Here is a 23,784-nt window from a genome sequence, read left to right as displayed (position 1 = left end):
AATAAAACTCATTTGAGAAATGAGCGGTCAGCACTGATTGCAGGAACACTATTAATTTATGAAGTTCATCTGCCTTCAAGTGCATAGTATATTCTTAACATAGTAAAAACCTAATTCATGATAATTAAACTCTTGGTGCATAAGATTGCTCATTTAAAAAGAATGAGATGAACTAAAGTAATCTGTAACAAATTATAAAAAAACCAAAAAACAAAAAACAAACATCCAGACCTCATGTAGTTGGTAATGTTACAGATGTAATGAACTTTTAAGACTAGTTTCATGGAATGTATGTGTTTCTTATTCCAAACCTTATTCTCTTGCTTAGGCAGAGCGTTGGTCAATCTAATAAAATGCAGAAATGAAATTTAATCATTCTTCTACCCCTTTCTTTTCTTCCCCCTGCCCTAGGCACTATTCTTTCCCTAAAATATGAAGGAAATTCTAGAGTTCAATCAACTACAATGTCCTCTGGTTGACAATACCATTAGCCTATGAATCACAGTGATCCTAGAACAGTCTGTAACATGGCACAGGGAAAATTTAGAAAGTAGTGATGGTGCATCTTTCCTTGATCCCTGTTTTCCTGGACAGTCTTTGCTAGCTGAGTAAATTTAACAGCAATGAAGAGGCTGTCCCAGAAGCCATGGCTATAGATTCAATTACCCAGGTGTTCCCAGATAGCTATCATTGACCTTGCCTCTGAACCTCTAGTGGATAGTAAATCTGGAAAGTTAAGTAACATGGCATTCCAATAAGAGGGATAGGGAATGGACCTATAATTTCATTGGTGTGGACAAGCTCCCAATGAAGAAATTCCCTCTACTGATGTAGATTGACACTTACTCTTCAATTTACTTAGAGGACCCAGAAGTAAAGTCACTTGTTCAGGTTCCCATGTCTGGGATACATATTTACATTCACTAGGCCATGTCTCCATATAAAGGGGAGTGCCAATAAACAAAAATAACTATTGAAAATGTAAATTGTTATTCTTAGGAGAGTAAATGCCAAGATATAGCATGTTACAGAGGAGAGAGGTCTGGCCTTGAAATCAGAAACACTGAATTTAAGTATAACCTTTGACGTATTCTGCCTATATGACCATGTGCAAGTTACTATTCTTCTCAGTGGCTTAATAGGTCTCTAAGACTATACGTTGCCAATCTTCATCAATGGAGGGAATTTCCATACTGGGAATTGTACTCAGAGAGGAAATCACAGGTTCAGACTAACCCTTTCCCACAAAGAAAGAAAGAGAGAGAAATACAGAGAGACAGGCAGAGACAGAGACAGAGATACAGAGAGAGACAGATGTAGAGAGACAAAGACAGAGACAGAGACAGATAGAAATGAAAAGAAAATTAAAAAAAAGAAAATAATATGAAGGATAGTGTTTCACTTGAAGGTAATATTTGTTAGAAATTTAGAAACTTCTTATGATACATATATTACATATATATACATTTTTTAAATGAGACCTACAATTTCTAACTAAATGCACAATTTTAACTAGACCTACAATTGATATAGGAAAGTCTTAGTTAAGAAACTCCCTCTACTAATATAGATCAGGATCTATTCCGTAAATTACATGTTAAGTGATATTCCTGGGATCATGTAGAAAGTATATGTCAGAGGCAGAATTGGAATGAGGTTTTTCTGATTTGGAAGCTAGCTCACTAGCCTCTACATTGCTATGTTGCCTCATACATGTGTATTACATATGTGCATATATCCTAGAGACACATAGGGAGATATATGTATATGATGCACATATCCATATCCATATATACATATGTATATACATATGTGTGTGTATAAATACACACACAAACACATAGAGAAGGGGGGAGGGAGGGAGGGGGGAGAGAGAGAGAGAGAGAGAGAGAGAGAGAGAGAGAGAGAGAGAGAGAGAGAGAGAGAGAGATATTTCTCCTTTTTCTTATACATAAACATATATATGGGTCAACAAAAGAGCCAGATGCAAATCTATTTTTGTGTGTATTTGTAAGCACATTTTCACAGAAAAATCCATAAATGTATCCAGGTTTTCCTTAAATGAATTCAACCAATCATTTATATAAAACAACTGGCATTTCTTTTATTTTCTTAAACAGCTATATATCTTTCTGCTAGCATCGTAAGTAAGAAAAATTATGAATAATGATCATAATATATAACAGAAAATACTGAGATGTGCCTAGCAAGGTAAAGTAAATTTCTATGTCTTTATTTACTAAGGAAAGGACAATTATATGTTTTACCAAATGATAACATGATTGCCAAAGTGCAAAAGATATAAACAAAGCCTAATTTTATCAAGAAAGAAAATGGACAAAAACTTATAACTATCTTTGATGGAAAGTTTTTATAAACTGATTAAGGATTCCTAAAATATGGCTTCCATATATATCTGCACACAATGGAGGATGGAAGACCTTGGTGTGCTATTGTCCATGGGGTCTTGAAGAGTCAGACCTTAGTAAACTACTGAACAATATCAAGTCAATACCCAAGCTCAAGTTTCTTTGTACTGTCACAAGAAGTTTATACATACACACACACACACACACACACACACACACACGTATGTATACATGCATGCATGTATATATATGACACTTTTTCCTCTTAATAAGGAACATATTGAAGAAAAAATTTCAAATCACAAAAGTACATTGATAAAGCATTAACATACATTATAGTGACAAGGTATGGAAGAAATTTTTGTGGCAAAGAAGGAATAGCAGAATTCTATTTTGTGTCTTTACTTAAGAGTCAATCTGACACATTTGCTCAGCACGTATAATTCTGTGTCATCAGTACATTTTAGTTAATTTTGATGGAGTATGTCCTAATTAGATAACACATGAGTTTTCATACTCTGTGAATTAACATGCCTCCCATGTTAACTTGTTTCAACATGTATACCTGGCTGGATCATTTTGACTAATGTCTTAATAGGCTCATTCGAACTGCTTAAACAGATTCACATGAGGGACAACCACTTTCCTCTCTAACCCTGCATCTTATACACCAAGCAAACTATTTTCTTACCTTATCTTTTCTTTGTTTTTCATCCTGGTATACAGTCCAATGTTCACCATCATTGCTATATGCCAGTTTATAGGAACCTACAAACTGTACGTGACCAAAATCTTTAGCTCCTTGGGTAATGATGCCAGTCACTTTAGTAGGGACTAGAAGGTCCACCTGGAAAAAAAAAAGCAATATAATATGATCTTACAAAACATAATATAGTGATGCAATCTCCTTATTGTACCCCGGGAGCCACATAACCACCCACACAAGAAATTACTATTGCTAGAATATTCTAGTGGAAGTCAAATCTACTGTAGATAAATATCTTTTTTTAAATTAACTTTAAAACACAAATATCATCTTGGTTTATTGAGACTAACGCTATCCTAAAATCCAGTTTGATCATCCCCACTAAGTTGCTCAATAGGGTGATTTCTATGCCATTAAAATGTTGGATCACCAAAATCCATCTTCTATAAATCAAGCAGTCAATAAGCTTTTGTTAAGCATCTGCTATGTGCCCAAGACTATGTTAGATTCTGGGATCACAAAGGCAAATATGAAACAACCATTTTCCTCGAGGAATTTATAAGATACTAGCAGGAAGTATGCATGTGAATTAATAAAAATAGATATGATAACTTTTGGGGTGAGACATTAGCAGCTTGGGGGAACAAGAATGTTTTCATGAACAAGGTACAGACCTAGCTAAGCTTTGAAGGAAGTTTGGGAATCTAATAGGTTGAAGTGAGGCACAAGTGCATTCCATGGAATGCAGCGTGTGAAGGACAATAGGAAGGGCAGTGTGGTTGCCCTGCATGAAATAGAATTTTGTATAATAAGGCTGAAAAGGGAGTTTGGGGCCAGGTTATAAAAGGTTTTAACAGTTAGCATCTATATAATGTTGTAAATCTTACAAAGACAACTATTAGTATTATTTCATTTTATCTTTACAACAACTTCAGGAGGGAAGTGCTATTATTATTTCCATTTTACAGATGAGGAAACCAAGGCATATGGAAGTTAAGTGACTTGCCAAGGGTCACACAGATAAAAGTTGTCTGAGGTCAGATTTGCACTCAGATCTTCCTGACTCCATGTCCATTGTTCTAACCACTGTGCCACCTGGCTGCCAAACAGGTTTTGAAGTGTCAAAGAGGAGTTTTTATTTCATCCTAGAGGTAATACGTAGCCGCTGGAGTCTACTGAATAGGGGGATGACATCGTATTTTAGGAAAAATTACTTTGGCAACTGTGTGGAGAATGAAATGGATTGGGGAGAGACTTAAGAAAGGAAGATCAAGTTTTCTTGTTTTCATTTCCAGGTACCTTTCACATACAACACACTTTAACAGACCTTAATTGTCAACTCAATCCAAAGGGTGGACTCAGTTTTATGAGTAGATACAGATTAGGCTACATTTAATTTGGCTGAGACTTCAGGAACTTACCTTTGGTGTTAAAAGCATCTTTCCCCATCAATTTAATCACATATAATTGAATAATAAATGCATTAGCTAATGAAAACCCTATTTCAATAAGCCAATATTCTGAACAAAATAGACTATAAATTTAAGGTGAAACATCAAAAGAGAAAAAAGGTCTAAAAATACACAGCCATAGTGTCTGACATGTGTGCCTGCAAGCCATGTTGTAGCACTATTTACATATACACACACACACACACACACACACACACACACACATTTACATATACACCTACAAACATAAATGCACATATACTCATGTCTATAAATGGAAAGAGCTGTCGAACTTATTGTAAGACAATATCATTATTATTTTATGTCAGTACATGATTTCTGTCAAATGAGATATACACTACCTAACAGGCCAATTTATTTTCCCTCTTTATACTTTGATTTGCAGTTGTTTATCTTCCTCCATTTTCTTTTTAATTCTATTTTCCCTCTTTTTTTCTGGGAGACTTTCATTCCCCATGTGAGGATTCCTTGAAACTATCTTTAGTTTTCCTCTCTTTTCCTTGATGTACAGATTCTTCTCTTATCCTCAGTAACAGCTTACTTCCTCTACTTATATCCTCCATCTTATCTTCACTATCACTGCTCCACATGTCATCATTGAGTATCTCCAACCACCACAATTGTTTACATTTCATATTCTCTGTCCTGTGAGAAGCAGGATGTTGGAAAACCAACTTTAAGTTAAATAGGGGTCATGCATGGAGGACAGAACAAAGCCCATAATGGAAACATTATTACTGCAATCCACAGATTTTTCTTCATACAACAGAAATGTAAAGAAGATATGTGATGCTGGTTGCCTAATATGCTAACCATTGAAGTAAGAATATTAACTTTATATTTACTTACTACAGGTTTAAGGTTTTAGTTTCAAAGTTGCTTGATTAAACTTTCCTTTTTATAGTTGAGTACACTCATATGCAACATCTCAGTATAGAGGAATCATGAGAATTTAAAAAATATATATATATAATGTAACTTCCCTTTCCTCCATTCAGCAACATCTTCCCTTTCCCCGATCACTAGAAAACTGTAGAACCAATTTAACACTGTCAAGAGACAGCAAATTTAAACCTCGTATTTGCTAACTAGAAAGAAGCCATTTTTCCATTATGAATTTTCTCCCTTGGTTTTCAAGATGTCTCCTTTCTTATATACGCAATGAAGGATGGGCAAATGTACAAAGCTAACTTGATGCTACTCTCCATATAAAAGAGGCTTAGGAATGTGCTTTGGGGAATCCTAAAATGACTTGTAATTGAAATACCTTGTTAGAGACTTTGGAGAATGGGTAGATATTCTGAAACTAGTTCCAGGCTTCTAACCATATAGGAGATAGCAGTCTCTTTGGCTAAAGTTGGAGAACTGAGAGTGAGGATGGTATCAAAAGAATTTCGTTGGTCTCAATAAGTTTCTAGGAAACTCTGCTCTTGGTTTGACTCCTGTAATAATGGAATCTGATGAGAAACAATAGTGTAAGGATAGAGATGGTCAGCCTCCTCCCTCCAAGGTCAATATGTGACCTGTGAATGCAGTTTTTCAGTTCTTTTTGTAAATAGTATTTTATTTTTTCCATTTACATGTAAAAATGGTTTTCAACATTCATTTTTTTACAAGATTTTGAGTTTCATATTTTTTCCTCCCTCCCACTCCACCCTCTCCAAAATGGCAAGCAATCTGATACAGGCGGGGCGGAGCCTGTCGTGACTACTGCTGCGGTGGTGGCTGCGGGCCCTCCCCCACATGTACAACTGCAATCATGTAAATATATTTCACATTAATCATGTTGTGAAAAAAGAATAAGAACAAAAGGGAAAAGCCCTACCCCCCCAAAAAAAAAACCAACAAAGTGAAAATAACATGCTTCAATCTGGATTCAAACTCCATAGTTCTTTCTCTGGATGTGGATAGCATTTTTCCATCATGAATCTTTTGAAATTGTTTTGAATCATTGTATTGCTGAGAAGAGTTAAATCAGTCATAGTTGATCATCGCACAATGTTGTTGTTACTGTGTACAATGTTCTCCTGGTTCTGCTCACTTCATTCAGCATCAATTCACATAAGTCTTTCCAGATTTTTCTGAAATCTACTTGCTCATCATTTCTCATAGCACAATAATATTCCATCACCATCTTATACCACAACTTATTCAGCTGTTCCCCAATTGAAGGGCATCCTTTCAATTTCCACTTCTTTTCCACCAAAAAAAGAGCTGCTACAAATATTTTTGTATATGTGGGCTCTTTCTCCCTTTTTATGATCTCTTTGAGATCACTTTTCAGTTTTTTGCTACTCTTAGTGTTCTTTTATTTTAGGTGAAGGAGATTAATTTGGAGGCTACAGACTTGTGAGTTTTGAAAGGTCAGGAGAATAAGATGGATGGATATCCAGGTAACTGGGTATTGAGTCTATGCTGGGTTTCACAGGCAGCCCAGCATCAATGCCTCAAGGAGCAACCTTTGGGCTCATCCCCCTGGTAGTTGAGATGAGAATTCATAAGGCAATGATGCCACATTTGGATATGAACTTGAAGAGACAAATGCTATATAGAAATTAGATTAAATTTGAACCTGTTCTCCCCAGATATCAGTGTGATATGGGGAGATTGTGTCCCCAACTTATTGAGAGGGAATGTTTGAACTTCTGTTCTTGCTGTACCTTTGAAATAAGCATCCCCCTTTTCTTAAAAAAAAAAGTGATGTTAATTGGTTAAATGGCTAATGAGTCATTGGCAGTTAACTGTGGTGAAAACATACCTAGAATGGGAGCTTGAGCCAATGGCAATAGAGACGGACACTCCCAGCCCTTTAAAGATTCCCTAGAACTCTGAGGACCAGGCGTAACCAAGCAAATTCTGGGATAGTGAGTTCAGAGCATACTTGATATATATGGACAATCTGTGTGCCATAATTTAAGCTTTGGGTTTAAAGGGACCAGTTTCAATATTGAGGGGGCTTTTAATAATCTTTGTGTTTTCCTATAATCCAGAGTTTCATCTGAATAAGTTAGAATTTGGCTTATGTCCAAATTTCACAACAAAAAGGAAAGGGCTCATGGTCCTCACATGAGTACTTGGGCTAACAAAACACTGAATATAACCTGGGTCTTATTCAACTTCCGTCAAAAACTGCAATTGTCTTACTCAATTAAGCCCATAAACAACCAATACAAACTCTTCTCTTTATAGGGTCTCTCCAGAGATACGCACAGTCCTCTAGACTTTTAGTTGTGTCCTGGATGGAAACCCCCGACAAGTGGAAAACCCATTGAATAGCTAGAAGGTTGATAACTTCCCCCTGGGCCTACAAAGTCCACATAACTCATAGCATCAGTAAAGGTTATTGTTTGTTGTTCAGTTGTTTCAGATGTGTCCATCTTTGTGATACAGTTGGAGCTTTCTTGATAAAGATACTAGAGTGGCTTGCCATTTCATTCTCCAGCTCATTTTACAGATGAGAAAACTGAGGCAAATGGAGTTGAATGACTTGCCCAGGGTCACATAGCTGGTAAATGTCTGAGTTCAGATCTGAAGTCGGAAAGATGGCACCACACAGCTTCCCTGGCTGTGTCAGTAAAAGACATAGTAGAATTCTGCTGTACTGCACTTTGACCTCCCTTGTTGATCCTCAGCTCTAACTCCTGTTTGTTCTAGGAATTCACCTGTTCCATTTGGGAAATCTAGTTCTAGGCTTAAGTGGTTTGGGTCAAGAACTTCTCTGTTAACCTGACACCATTGCTTTATTTTTGTCTTGCTTAAGGTGGTGCCATGGATAGAGTCTTGGAACCCAGAAGATCTGAGTTCAAATTCAGCTTCTCACAATTTCTAGCTGTGCAACCATGGGCAAATCATATAATTTCTCTGTGTCTCAATTTCTTTAATTGCAAAATTTAATTGTAAAATGGGAATAATAATAGTGCTTAGTACTACATAATAATATATATTATATATATATATATATATATATACACACACACACACACACACAAATACTCAGGATTTTGAGCATAAAATGAGTTAATGTTTGTAAAGTGTTTCACCAACTTATTAAAATGCTATATAAATGCTAGCTATTACTATATTAATATTATGCTTGAATCTTCAAGGTTGGTCTAAAAAGTCCTCAGAATATCTACTTTGCTTGGCTATATAAATAGGTGTGCTGGTAAATGTTTAACAAGCAACTCTCCCCAAAGTTTCTAGTGTGGTAAGCTGTTGATGGGTGCGTGATCAAAGTTCAAGCTCCTCTACATGTCAGCTTCTTCCCAGCGTCTTCTTATCCCTTCAGGGACCTCTTTCTGAAGAGAATTTGAAACCACATGACTTCTCTCTCAAAGTTGGAAGCCAGAAGACCAAAATCTCTCTTTTTTCCAGCTCTCACCAAATCCTCTCCTCTTGCAGGCATGCAGTAAATATTGAGTACTCAATTTCTACCAATGGTCTGTAGCTGTAATTCTGTCCCATCTCTTGGTTGCCTCCTGATTTCTCTTTCGAGTCCTTGCTAAAATCACACTTTCAACAGGAAGCCTTTTCCCTCTTACCCTTAATGCAGCACCTTCCCTCTGTTGATTATTTCCAACCTATCCTCTGTGTGTATATGTGTGTATGTATATATATGTGTATATGTATATATATGTATATATATAATATATGTACGTACATGCATGTGTGTATATATACATACACATATACACACAGTATATATGCATACACACACTACATGTGTGCATGTGTGTATGTGCGTGTGTATATTCATTTAATATCTTGTTTTTACTTCTTTGTTTAGATTCCCTCTCTCCTGATTAGATTGTGAGCTTTTAGAAGGCAAGGGTTTTCTTTGTATCTTTTGTGTATCACCAGAACTTAGCCACGTGCCTGACACACAATAGGTGTTTACTAAACACTTGTTGACTAATTACATCTCAACTTAGGAGACTATGAGACACATGGGAGGAAACTATGTTTTGGTGACGTTCAGAAGATGCTAAATGTGGATAAAATCAGACTTGCAATATAGTCATTAAAGATTGGATTAACACAAGAAGCAATACAGAGCTGTACATTGATATTAGAATTTCTAATCTTGAATTCTTCTGGTTCTCAATTTCACATAGGCTCTGGTGAAGGTTTCCCTATGGTCATGGGTAGTGATGCAATGAGGAGCTTTCCAGAGTCTCCCTTTCTGTGGCATTTCTTAGCATCGGTTTGATTTCCTGTTGGGTGGAGATGTTTTTCCCCTTGCCTGTATGTTTTGGCTCTTTAAGACAGGTATGTTTTTCCTCCCGCTTTAACTGTACTTCTCCCCTATCCTTGACCTAGAAAAAATTTTTTTTTAAAGATTTTTGTTCTACTTTAGCCCAACTCTCTACTTAAAGGGTGAGCAACTTATTTCAAAATGAATTTGGTCTTGACAATTTTTGCATCAACCTTAGCACACCATGTCTAAGTTAAACTTTCTCCAGTATAAAAATAATCAGTTACTCACAGTGGAAGGGGTGTTTCACAGGAACCCTGAGGCAGTCAAGGACAGTGTGCTCTCTATTCTGGTACGTGGAGTGCACTAGGAATTCAGACACACCCAGACATCCCCCAGCGGTAAGCCTCTGAGGTCTTGAACCACAGCTGTCCTGGAATTCAGGGACTTCTGTGAAGACGCTGAGTGGACAAATAACCATTCTAGTGTCTTGACGGCATTCAGGCTCACAGACTCTAAATGCGTTCTGTTTTAGACTCAAAATTCCCACAGCTTTGTTCAAACTGGATTCACTGCGCAGAGTGCTGGGTTGGTATTTGTAGGAGTATGTGGCCTGATACATTTTTTTTTTGTTGGGGAGAGGCAATCAGGGTTAAGTGACTTGCCCAGGGGTCACACAGCTAGTAAGTATCAATTGTCTGAAGCAGGATTTGAACTCTTGTCCTCCTGACTCCAGGGCTGGTGCTCCATCCATAGTGCCACCTAGCTGCCCCTGGCTGGCTACATTCTGCTGCATACCTAGTCCCTAAATTCAAACTATTACTAACTTCATTCATGGGAAGATGTTCAGCAAATGTAGCAACATTTCATATTAGGAAAAAAAGTCTTGACTAATAATAAATAACTGGCATTTATATAGCCCCTTAAGGTTTGGCGAAGTACTTCATATATATTTTCTCTTTAGGTTTCACGACAATCCTGTGAGGATATGGCCTATAAACATTATAATCTACACTGCAGACTAGGATGCAAAGAGTCAGAAGAGTTGAATGGTTTGCCTGAGTTCACACAGTTACTTCTTTGTTTTGTTTTTTTGTTTTGTTGTTTGTTTTAGGCAATTGGGGTTAAGTGACTTGCCCAGGGTCACACAGCCAGTAAGTGTCAAGTGTTTGGTCTGAGGCTGGATCTGAACTCAGGTCCTCCTGACTCCAGGGCCAGTGCTCTATCCACTGCGCCACCTAGCCGCCCCTACACGGGTACTTCTTAACAGAGCTGAAATTCAAATCTTGAACATCAGAGTTTAAATCCAGCACTCATTCTAATGCATCATGTTTTCTCATATATTGTTTCTTTTTTTTAAAGCTAATTACCCAATAAAAAATTAAGAATAATTTGAAATTAAAAATTAGTTATTGTATGTTTTCAATGTTGTTTCTGGGGAAGGAGTTGAACCTGTCTCTTTTTACTTATCCGTTAATCTTTCTCTTATATTTTGGTTCTTCTTTTTGCCATAGAAGTAAATGGCATAGCTGGATTACATTTCTCCAAGGGGTGATAATTAGCTCCTTCCAAGCTCACATTTTCACATTTGGCTATCACACAGCACACCTGGGAATGAACCTTCCCTGCAACTCTGAGGATCATTGTTGTGTGTGTGTGTGTGTGTGTGTGTGTGTGTGTGTGTGTGTGTGTGTGTGTGTGTGTGTGTGTGTGTGTGTGTGGGCTCGTGTGTGTTTCCTTTAACTTTGGCTCCGAGTGGGGATTAAACTTCCCACAGGACCATAAGTATGATGGAAGGGTAGAAAATTAATATCATGTTGTTTCATGATTGACACTGTCTGTTATCATCTTCTTTTCTCTTCTGGCTTATAATTTTGAAAGAGTTAAGGAACCAGTCTAAGTCCTTTTAATTGACTGAGAAAAATTGTGAATTTGAACTTGCTTGTGAAGGTCAAGATAAACCACAATTTCAAACAGTTGGAGAAGACCCTGACAGATAGCTAAATAGGCTAAGATAGGGCAGTCTGAGACTCTAAATTCATTTTCGTGGACAGGCATTCCTTAGGGGAGGGGAAAACGAAAAGGAAGACAGAGAAATAGGCACAGAAGAGAACTGAATACAGAGACCAAAGAGATCTATCATAAAAACATGTCACTTGACTGCTTTTTCTAATAAACTCCTGCTTTTGCCTTATGATATGCTAATTGCTTTTTTCATTTAAATATTTTATAAAGTTCATTGTGTTTTATAAAATGAACTCATTAAGCAGAAACGTCTCTCAAACTAATGTGCTCCTCTGATATTTCAAACTTTAATATATCCAAGACTAGGAGAAAACTTTGGCTAACTTCTTTTGGTAAAAGTCAAGGAATTCAACTTAATTTAAGTTGTTTTTGTTATGCATGGTCCTCAGAATGCCACAGAAGTCCCAAGATTGTCTCCAAGAAACTATGGCTGACCTCCTTCATAACCAGCAATGTGCTGGTAAATGTTTAACCACCAGCTCTCTGAGAAAAACAATGCACACAATGCATACTTGAAAGTTTAATCTGCATTATTAATATTTTCTCCATCATTTTCTTGAGTCTAGACAATCAACCAAAAAACAATTCAAGCCTTGATTTGTTGTCTTTGTCCCTTTTTGAGGTGTAAATGCTCACAAAAAAGTTTAACAATTGTCTTTTGTAAGCTGGTTCAAGTTAACTATATCATACCCCTTGCAATACCCCTTTATTAAAGCCTTTGCTGTTGAAGGAAGACTTCCTAAAGAAATTGACCTTTTATTATTTTAAGTGTCAACTGGGTGTCATGAAGTTAGAGAAAGAATAGACTATAGAGGTCATCTGGTTCAATTTCTTCATTATACAGATGCAAAAACAACAGTCTAGAGAAAATATGTGACTTGCCTTTAGTGCCAGAGCTGAGGTTGAAATCCTGATCCTCAAATTTCAAATTCAACACTCTTTCCACTATACCATGCTGTTTCATTAAATGTGTCCATTTTTTAAAGCCAAACATAAAAAATTAAAAACCACATTCTAAAGAATGCATAGTACATCATTGATCTACCAAAGTGTTTGAATTCTGGCAAACAAGTTTTAAAGATGTTTGAGTGTTGAATGGTTATAATTAACAATCATAGTTGACATTTATGTAGCAACTACTATATGTGCCAGGTACTGTGCTAAGTACTTAATAAATATTATATTACTTGATCTTTGGAATAACCCTGGAAGGTAGGTGCTATTATTATAATACCCATTTTACAGTAAAGGAAATTGAGGCAAACAGAAGTCACAGAGTCAGTAAATACTTGAAGTCCAATTTGATGTTAGGTCTTTCTAACTGTCAACTGCCTTTACTGTTGCCAAAATTCACAAACCACTTACCAAAATTAAATTAAGCTTGAAATTATAAAACATCTTTAAATACATATCTAACTTGGGTTTCCAAAAATAATTGTCTCGTTGATAATTGCTCTAAACGTATATGAGGGAATTTGAATTAATTAAAATGAACCTCATATTTTTGATGTATCATACAAATATTCTCATTCAAGCAATTTTCCATTAGGTCCATTAGTGTACCATGCGAATATTTAAAATTAGATCTCTCTTATATAAGTTTTATGAGAAAACTTTTGAATACAGCCTTTAGAAAATAACTTGAAAATAATCTGTATGTTTGCTGTGTCTACCAACTCATTGATATTCTAAGTAGTAAGATTTTCTCATTAAAATTCAGAGAATTTTAAAGGAAAGATCATAATTAATCTTTACAATCAAACATGCTCAGAGTTAATAAGAGCTTAAAGCAATGGGACAGTTTTTGCTTAATGAATCCATCTGATGTCCTTCAGTCTTGACTAAAAATAATAATAGAAATGTTAATATTTATATTTTCTGAATTTTTTCTCTGTCAGACCACCCTTGGTTAGAGTTATATTTTTGTAATATTGTGGTGAATAAAAACAATTGTCAAACAATAAAAACTGTAAGTAAGTAAGATTCGTGTCAACATCACAGCAAACTAAAAAGTAGCTATCAAACATCTTTCCAACTTTTATTGCAGAGAGCATACTTATTAAAAGCAACTTATTATCACTAGAAGCTATAGGGGGAAAATATGCCTTCATCAAAAATATTACCCTGAGATAGTCAAATTACCATATCTTCTCCATATGTTTTTTCAAATATGATTTTGATTAGACTGGGAACTTTGACTAACTTCATTTCTAATAAAATTAGATTATAACTGATTATTAATTGGACATTATTAATTGGTTAGTTAAAGGAAGAGTAGAGGATAAGCATATGTCCTTGATGACAGAGCATTGTGATTGTCAATAAAGACCATTCTGAAGGTCAGATTCATAATGGAACTTGGGAAACCACCCAAAGAAATAAACTCACCTTCAAATCATTTAAAATTCAAATGAAAATTTAATATGGAATAGTAACTAAGCCATTTTTAAAAATCATTTGTGTTGTTCCATTTAATTTTTAATCCCACTTCTGCTCCCTATAACCTGTGTGAAATTGGGAAAATTATTTAATTATCCTGTGCCTCAGTTTCCTAATCTTTAAAACATAAGGAGATTGGACTAGATGGCTTTCATGGTCCCTTTCAGATCTAGATCTATGATTCTATGGCCCATCTGCTATATGTGATCATCAAGTCAATATCCATTGGGTTAATGCCAGTGTCTGGTTGCTTTTAGAAGAAACAAACTGAAACTATTGAGCAGATTGGTCATTCATGAGTAGGAAATAGTTTTAATGTGTCATAAACAATTTCTTCACAGAATCCATCATGTGTATACATATGAATACACAAATTCACTAAAAACATTTCACTTAACAACCATACGTTACAAAGTTTAGTACACAGGGGTAAAACTCACTAGAATAAGATTGTGTAATCAAAAGAGGAAGAAGCCTTTGAAAGTGGAGCAACATTTATACATGCACAAACTTATTTTGTGTATTATGTCAACTATCCTACCATTTCACAAGGAACTGTGATTTTTTTAATGCTAGTCCAAGATACTGTTATTTCCGTAGTATGAAAAATTGTCTACAGGTTCTCCAGGTAGTGGGCAGCTAGGTGGCACAGTGGATACAGTGCACAGCTTGGAGTCAGAAAAACTGAGTTCAAATCTGGCCTCATACACTTCCTAGCTATGTGACCCTGGGCAAGTCACCCCATTTGCTTCAATTTCCTTATCTTTAAGATATGCTGGAGAAGAAAATGGCAAACTACTACAGTTTCTTTGCCAAGAAAACCCCAAATGGGGTTGAAGACATGACTCAATCAACTGAAAAACTCCAGGTAGTACAGTGGATAAAGGACCACATCTGGAATCAGGAAGACCTGTGTTCAGACACTGGCCTCAGACACAAACTAGCTGTATGACGCTGTACAAGTCATTTAACCCTGTTTGCCACAGTTTCTTCATCTATAAAAATAGCTGGAGAAGGAGAGGGCAAACTACTCCAGTATCTTTGCCAAGAAAACCCCAAAATGGGTCACAAAGAGTTGGACATGACTGAAACAACTCAACAACAAACAACAATAACCTTGACAGATGTTATGAGTTATGCAGACTTTGTAGGTCCAGGGGAGTTCAAATGCAGCTTCAGACACTTATTAACTATATGATCATGGGCAAGATACTTAACTTTTTCCTGCCTCAATTTTGTCAGTGGTAAAATGGAGACCTACATCCCAGGATTGTTATGAAGATTAAATGTAACATATTTGTAAAATGCTTAGCCTAGTACTTTGCACATAGTAGGTGCTTCACAACTTATTTTGATACCTTCTATTTGTAGAGAGCTGCCCAAGGCACTCAGAGCTTAAGTGATTTTTCCAGACTAAGGGCCTACATACATCAGTGGTAGACCTTGGAAATCCAGGTCTTACTGATTGAGGCCAGCTCTCTATCCATTTTCCCCATGCTATGATAAACCATGATAAACATGTTATGTTTATGCCCCAAATATACAAAAGAACTGCAAAGTAATATCAGGGATGTGTGTTAACAAGTAAGAAGATCAGAACAGCCTTCTCAACTAGTCATAATTGGTGCTGAGCCTTAAAAGATATTACAAAGGTATTATAAGAATTTGACTTAAGAAAAGAAAGCATAGAAGGCATGAAGGGACAACCTGTATGTATCCTGGCATAGACTGAAGCGTATGATGTGGAAGCAATGTGAAATCAGTCTAGAATCATGTTTCAGCCACATTGTAAAGAATTTTAGATATGAAAGAGAAGAGTTTGCATCTTATCCTAGAGGCAACAAAGAACAAGGAAAGCATCTTAAGCAAGGGAATGTCAAGGTGGTCAGGGTATATATTTTAAGACTTAGAGACAATAGACATTTATGTAACAGAAATTCAGCCTCTCTGCAATTTCCTTTTGGACCCTATTTCCAAGTTTCCCATGATACTGATGTCTCATCTATACTTTGTTGATGAACATTTCATTGAGTCACAGGCACAAATCTGGGGGTTGCGTACTGACCTGTTTTTAAATGTCCTAAAACTCAATATGACCTATGTGTACTTGTAATGAGACAAAATATATTCAAGCATTCAAAGTATTATAATTTGAATATTTGGATTACATAGTGGTTAAAAGATTCATTCTTGGCTGAATATGAACAGGAAGATTCTCACACTTCCATTCTTTTGAGAAGTGACAGTATATTTAAAGGATTTTTGTCTGTGCTTATCTCAAAACTTACATAATGACTAATTTCTTTGTGTGATCAACTCAGAACAGCCTCATATTTTTTTCAAATCACTCTAACTGTGAAGCTATTCATGCACTGTATTCTTTATTACTGTAAAATAGCTCATAAACCTCAATCTTAAATTAGGCAGAGAATTAATAAATCACTTGAAATAAACTCATCATGTTGAACTTTCTTAATTTTTTGGCATATGCATCCAAGGTAAAAAAAAAAAGCACTAAATTACAGCTCAATTCACATTGAGACTCAATGAAAAAAAAAGGTAATTGTTTTCTGTGCTCCATCACCAATATATCGCAGTACTTGCTATACACAACAGCTGGACAGCCTTTCCATCACTAGAATTCAGACATTACTTATATAAGAATAAACACTTCTTCATGTTCTCATCTTCCTTGCATGTTTCAAAGCAATAGTTATAGATTTATATAAAAATACTTAAACATCCCCTGGGAAACCAAATGTAGTTACTAGAAATTTTTCATAATTTCTTAAAAAAGGTTCATTACAGTACTTTGGTGGAAAGATCAACTGGATACAACAGCACAAGGATTAGGTCAAATTTTGAACTTATCCCAATTATAGAGAAAAGTGTAGAATGGGGAATTAAATCTGCCACTTACTACCTTGGACAAGTCAGTTAACTTCTCTGGACCTCAGTTGTCTTAAATACACAATGTGGTTGGACACATGGTAGCTAGGATTCCTTCCATTTCTAGATTTATGATCTTTTTAGTTGACTGCACTTGGCTATTTGTAGATTGGTCAACAGTAGCTGGAAAATAAAACCAAAGTAATCAAGCTCATTTTATAGGTGTAATGCAGGTCATTGAAATTATCCCAACCTCATATAATCATCATTCTTATTCTTGTCAAAATAGAGGCAGTATAAAATGACATGAGCTGAACTTTGAAGGAAGCTAGGGGTTCTCTAAGGCAGTAGTGAGAAGGAAGTCTATTTTAGGCAAAGGAGACAGCTGGTGCAAAACTATTGATTTGGGAGATGGAATATGTATTCTGTACAGAAAATTGCAAACTGTGATCAAATATGAAAATTTCTTATCATATTATTTCCCTCCATACTTCCCCCCCCCTTATGACTTTTCTGATAAGGGCCACTGCAAATTGTTAAGTTGGTATATTAAAAGGGTGCATTAAGAACTAATAGATTCTGGACCTGATGAGCATCTATGTGTGTAGGGCGGGGATGGGGAGGGGTGGTTGACACTGGATATTCTCTCTCAGCAGATATTGAGAGAAAGATTTGATTTTTCTTTCCTTTCTTTGCAATTTAAAATTTAATCACCATATGGATGATTCCAGAAAAGTACTCTACTGTCATATATTCCATACAAGTTGAATTTCTGGATTTTTCCTTTGACAGTTTTTTAGGTGCTATATTTAAATGAAGCCTTTATATGAGAAGTAACATGAGTGAGAGGCCTCTGATGTAGTTTTAACTGATTTCCAAGCTCTCTGTATTTCACATATATAGTCTTAGGTCTATGTCTATTGGCACAAAATTACTAGTATTCTAAAAATATCTACCAAATCTAATTTTCTCTATTAGTACTAGGGCAATACTTCTGTTCTTTTTAAATTGATTTTTATTGTTATATTGTGTTTACATCATCTAGATTTCAACCTGTCTCACTCCCTTTTTCTTCTCCGAGAAAGTTATTTCTTATAGGAAAACAAACCATAACCAAACTAATTCAGTGAGACTATAAAATGACTACTTGTTCTATACCTACAGAACTGCCTTCCCACTCCTCTGCCCCTGCTACACCAGTGTACTACCTATAAAGAAAAGGAAATGTATGTATACGTAACTGTTAGAAACCAAGTTCTTGTTTTCACTCTTTTTGCATTTTTATATTACTTTTTTTATATTTACTATAACCAAGCCACCAAAATTCATTCTTTTCAAGAATGATTTTGCCCATCTGTCAGCTGGGATTATTATGCATAACCTGCCTTAGTAGCAGTATAGCCATAGTTATAAACTGCAAATGACAAAATCATGTTAACAGACCCTGAAAGCAGCAACAAACTGATCTACAAGCTCACTCCTAAGTGATATTATGAGATTTGGGTTTCAAAAGGATATTGCTAAAGATCAGCAGACGGGGGTAGGGAGGGAAACAGTAATTGTAAAATTAAATTCCTTTCCTAATGATACTAATAACTTCTGAAGTGCTACATTTATAGGGCAAATGTGCAACTTGTAGGTGTTAAAACATTCTTTCAAAATATGCAGTCACAGGTGCCCTTCAAACAGTAAATGGAAAGAGATGTATTTGAGTCTTTCCATTGAGCACGTGGTGGGTATAAGTACCACCCTCCAGCATGTTGTCAAGGGTGACATCACAATATAGTACATTATAATACAATAAATATTTATTAAGTGCCTACTATGTGCCAGCCACTGTACCACATACTGGGGATACAAATAGAAAAGTGAGATAGTCTCTACTCTCAAGGAGCTTATAATCTAACGGGGGAAGATATAAAAAAAATGGTAAAAAGAAGGGTGAGGGAAAGAGTTGAAAAAGGTGGGGGTATGATTGATGATGCTGGAGTAAAATCCAAGGGGTGCAGCTGTTGGGAAAGGAAGAGCTGGCTTGGTTCTTGCTCAGCCCTCCAATCCTCCAATAGCGATACAATCTTCATGGTGGTGAGTTTCCTGGTGATGAGCGTTTCCTGAGGAGTCGGGAGTATGTTGATGGTACAGTTAAACCCAAGAGATACAGATGGTGGGAAAAATGCACAAGATTACCATGAAAGAAAGACATAATTAAGGGAATGTATAAAAATAAAATAGTAGGTCAGCTGCGTATCAAGAATGAACAGAGTGCCTTGCATATGAGTACTTCTAGACTAATAAAAAGAAAGACATCCAGCCTACTGCATGGAGTTGCTATGGAAGATTTATGGGAAAACCTACGCAAGCAGTACATGGGATGAGAAGGCATAAAGGGGACATGATCTGTATCATCATTGGGTGAAATTACCACACCGGTGAAGTCACAGATCCATCAAGCAAGTATTGACTGTATGCTCCGTCTACCCACGAGATTAGACATTCCTTATAACAAGACCATGATGTACACGTCCTTTCTATTTCTCAACCCCTAGAACACTTAGCACATAAAACAATAAATTTTGGGCAATAAATTATTGCTTATTGATATTATCACAATTTGTCTATTTGATCACCACATTTTTGTAAATAACCATTAATATGAATAGGAATATGGCAACTCAATATCTGCATTGGCTTTTCAATCAACATTTAAAAAAATACAGCCACTTCTCTTAGTAATCTTACAGTGTTTTCCCTCTATTAATTTCTTCTATTGCTCATGGACATACGCCCCTTCCCAGATCTTTCTAGAGGCCTCTGATTTTTTCCCTTCAGTCTTTCCTTGAAAATCTTATCATTCATGACTTTGACATCTCTACATTGATGAACCAAGTATGCCCCTCTCCTTTTTCATCTGTCTGCCTCACTCTTCACTTTATAATATGCCACTGTCATCTTAAACTTCTTATTTCTTCTTTAGGGTTCTTTCTATCTTATTTCCCTTTGTAACATTGTTGGAGGCACTACCAATTTCTCTGTCTCACTGCCTATGTTCAACATAGGCATATATTCTGTACAAAAATGCTACATAATGCATAAAGCTTTTTTATTTTCTTAAGCACAGTGTGGCACAAAGTAGTGCTTAATAAATATTTATTGATTAATTTCTGAAAAAAATTGCAATATTCTGAGAAATTTATAATTTATTAAATGAACTGTATAAAAGAAAATGCAGTAAGGTGTGTCTCAAAGATAATATACAAGATAGGAATATTCCAATGCCTCTGTTTTGAGCCAAGGAGAATAAGTGAAGGTGCAAGTACTGGAAAGGGTGGCTAAGGAGCTTCTGTCACCAGGGTGAAGCTAAGTTTCAGTAAGAGCTAGTAAATGGAAGGAGTGGGAGAGGAAAAGATTTAAGATGAGGGGAAGTTCATTGCCTATGTAACAGAAATTCCAGAAGGCACAGTGGAAGGGCTGGGTGGAGTTAGGTTGATTCTGTCATCCTGAGATTTCTTAGAGTTAGTGTTATATATAAGTCCATGGTAATGCTTATAATCAGAGTGACAATTCATAAGGTCAACAAACAATTAACAGGACTACAAATAATTACATTGATATAGTTCAGTTATTTTCATTATTGAGAAAAGCAAATTGTAGAACTAATTGGCTGACCAAAGAATCATTGAATTTTATGACTGACTATTATAAGTCTTGGGGGGAAAGTGAATCCCTGATTTAAAATCCTTCTTATTTGTGTCTTCTTTTGTTATCTTTTTATTTGCCCATCATATTTAGGCCAAATCTAAATGCTATGGATAAAGCAGAATACAGCTGGCTCAATTGAGTTTGGGAACGTTTAGGAAAAATAGTAATTAATTCCATAGATATTTGTTGAGAACATGAAAGGCGCATACTATTGCATATGTCATTAATGGAGAAGGTGGAGTGAAAGTACAATGAAGAATAAAACAAATTCCTGTGCTCAAGAAGCTGACCTCCTTGTTCCTTACACATAACATTCTTTTTCTCATGTCTTTGCCTTTGCTCTGTCTACCATGCTTGCCCTCTTCACTTCTACTCTTAAAATATCTAGCTTCATTCAAAACTCAGGTCAAAAACCATGTCCTACAAGAAGCCTTTCATGATTCTCTCTTCCCACTCTAGTTTATAGTTCTCTTTCACCTTGCCCCACCCAAAGGACTTAGTGAGAGGACTCAGGGGTGATGCTTAGTTTTGAACCTGGGTGGTTGAGAGAACAATGATACTATTAACAGATTTATAGAAGGCAAGTTCACTTTAAATGATGTTGAGTTAGGGGTATTTCCAGAAAACTTGGGAGGTAGCAGTGGGGATATCCAGCATGCAGTTGAAAATGAGGGACTTAAGGTCAGAGGAGATGTTAAAATTGGAAATGTAGTTTGGAGGTTAGGCACCTGAGTGGCTCAGTGGATAGAGTGCTGGGCCTAGAGTCAGGAAGACCTGAGTTCAAATTTGACTTCAGACTTTTAGTAGCTGTGTGAGCCTGGGCAAGTCACTTTACTTCTGTTTGCCTTCATCCACTGCAGAAAGAAATGACAAATCATTCCAGTGTCTTAGACAATAAAACCCCATGAACAGTAGTGGAATGCCCTAGTCCACAGGTTCATGATGAATTAAGCACGACTAAATAAAAACAACAAGATTGGAGGGTCCCACAATTACCAAAAATGATGACGGCATGGATGTAGGCAAGATTTCCTCAAAAAAGAGAGTGTAGACTACAGAAAGAAAAGCACTATCAGTACTTTGGTGACTGTTTTGGGGAGGGAGAGAAGAAAGAAGAACTTTCAAGTAAACAGTTGTATGGTCAGAGAAGAAGCCAAGAGAAGAGAGTTTCAATAAGGTGATAGTCAATAGTGTCAAATACTTCAGAGATTCCAAGGAAGATTTCAACTAAGAAAGTCCTAATGCATTTTATAATAAGAAATTCAATGTGATCTGTAGGTTACCAATTTTAATAGTGTGGTGGGAGGCAGGAGTCAGATTACATATGCTTCAGCACTGAGATGAGAAAGTAGAAGCATGGATTGTATGCTACTCTTTTTTATAAGTTTGTTTAATGAAAAGATTTTTTTAAAGGAAGATGGCTGTAGGGAGTAGTAAGGTAGACAAATTTATTTTTATCAGAGCAGAAGAGATTTAAATACATTTGTTGATGAAGGGGAAGGAAGCAACAGAGAGAAAGAGATGGAAGGTAGAAGTATAAAATTGCAGAGCTCTAGGATATTAAGTTCCCTTCGAGGTCATCATTCTAATCTAACTCTCTTCTACTGGTGGAATTGGAATTAGCCTTGGAAATAAGGGCTAATGCCTATTCTTCTAAGTCAGGGGGCAAAGATAAAAATATGAAACCACTTTGACATAGAGAAAATAGTACAGAGATAAGATGGACCCTGAAATTGCAGTCAAAATCTAATTCAAAGTGGCTTTGCCATCTATTACATACAAAGACACTGAAAGACCATGTGCAGTAGTGAATAAAAAGCTGGTGATGGACTTGTTAGGACCTGTGTTCTAGTCACAGCTCTGATGAAGTGACTTAGCAACACACTTGGCAAAGTGACCTGGATAAATCACTCAGTCTCTTAGTGCTCTAGATGTTTCTGTGTAAGTCAAGGGAGCCTCTTCACAGTAAATTTTCTACATAAATTTGAAATCTCTATCAAAATCAATTTCCACATCAATCTATATCAAAAATGAAATCACAGATCTAGTAGAAAAAAGTTATTTTGTCTAGAACTGAGCACTATCATAGAAAGAATGATTTTCTGTTTCTGGATAGCAATTTCTATAGTTTACCAAAGTCCTAGTAAGGTATACCTGAAAGGCTCAATGTTAGACATTTTTTGCTGGGCAAATAATTCCCAATAGAGTCTTTTTGTTTTCTTTCCCTCCCACAATGGGAAATACTAGTTTTTAGCCACAGGATTTAATTTAATTTAATTGTGGTGTCTGTATTTTGGTACAATGCCCAGAAACCTTTGGAAAAATGGATGCATTTTATACCAATCTAATAAATAAAGACTATATAGCCTTTGCTCTGAAATTCCCTGTTTACTTTAGAAGGGTTTTGTAGCTTGGCCTCTGGGGCACACTGAGAAATTTAAATTTTTAAGCAAATTATCCATGATATTATGACAATTTAGCCCCCTGGTTGTCTGCTTATGCATTTCCCCCAGCTGTTGGCATTGTCTTGCACTCACACATTACTCGAAAATGCAATCTATAAATTATGCAACATTCTCAACCTTGGATTATAGTGGTATGTACATATAGTTAGCATTGTTTTAGTCCTCAAGCTGAATTGCCACGAGGTCATCACAAACCTGGTTTCACTGTTAAAAGATATATGAGGTTTACTCACTAACAAAATTATTCCATTTCACATGATCAGGAAAAGATAGTGATATTGAAATATGAAAAATAAAGCCTAGGAAACAAGATTAATTTTCATTGAGCCAAATGAAGAAATTAAGCATATTGCTAAGATGAACAGAAAATGTTTACTAAAATTGAATTTAATCTAATGGGGTTGGGGAAAAAGACTGTAATTAACATTCTGCAGAATTATGAGATCCATAACTTGATAGCTAATACAAGAAGGGCAGATACCAAATTCCTCAAAGTGTAGTTTCATATAGTCTAACCAATTTCACA

General features: G+C 36.0%; 1 protein-coding gene across 1 annotated transcript in view; it reads right to left on the bottom strand.

The window, feature by feature from the left end:
• Positions 1–23,784, bottom strand: part of EDIL3 (EGF like and discoidin domains 3) — a 579,426-nt gene that overhangs the window by 43,355 nt on the left and 512,287 nt on the right. The window contains 1 exon segment of the mRNA XM_021007989.2: positions 3,061–3,216. Coding sequence (XP_020863648.1) covers positions 3,061–3,216 — 156 coding nt within the window.

The sequence above is a fragment of the Phascolarctos cinereus genome, unplaced genomic scaffold, assembly GCF_003287225.1.
Source record: "Phascolarctos cinereus isolate Bilbo 61053 unplaced genomic scaffold, phaCin_HiC Scaffold_4;HRSCAF=312, whole genome shotgun sequence".
In the NCBI taxonomy this organism is placed as follows: domain Eukaryota; kingdom Metazoa; phylum Chordata; class Mammalia; order Diprotodontia; family Phascolarctidae; genus Phascolarctos; species Phascolarctos cinereus.
This window is presented reverse-complemented; position numbering and strand designations above follow the sequence as displayed.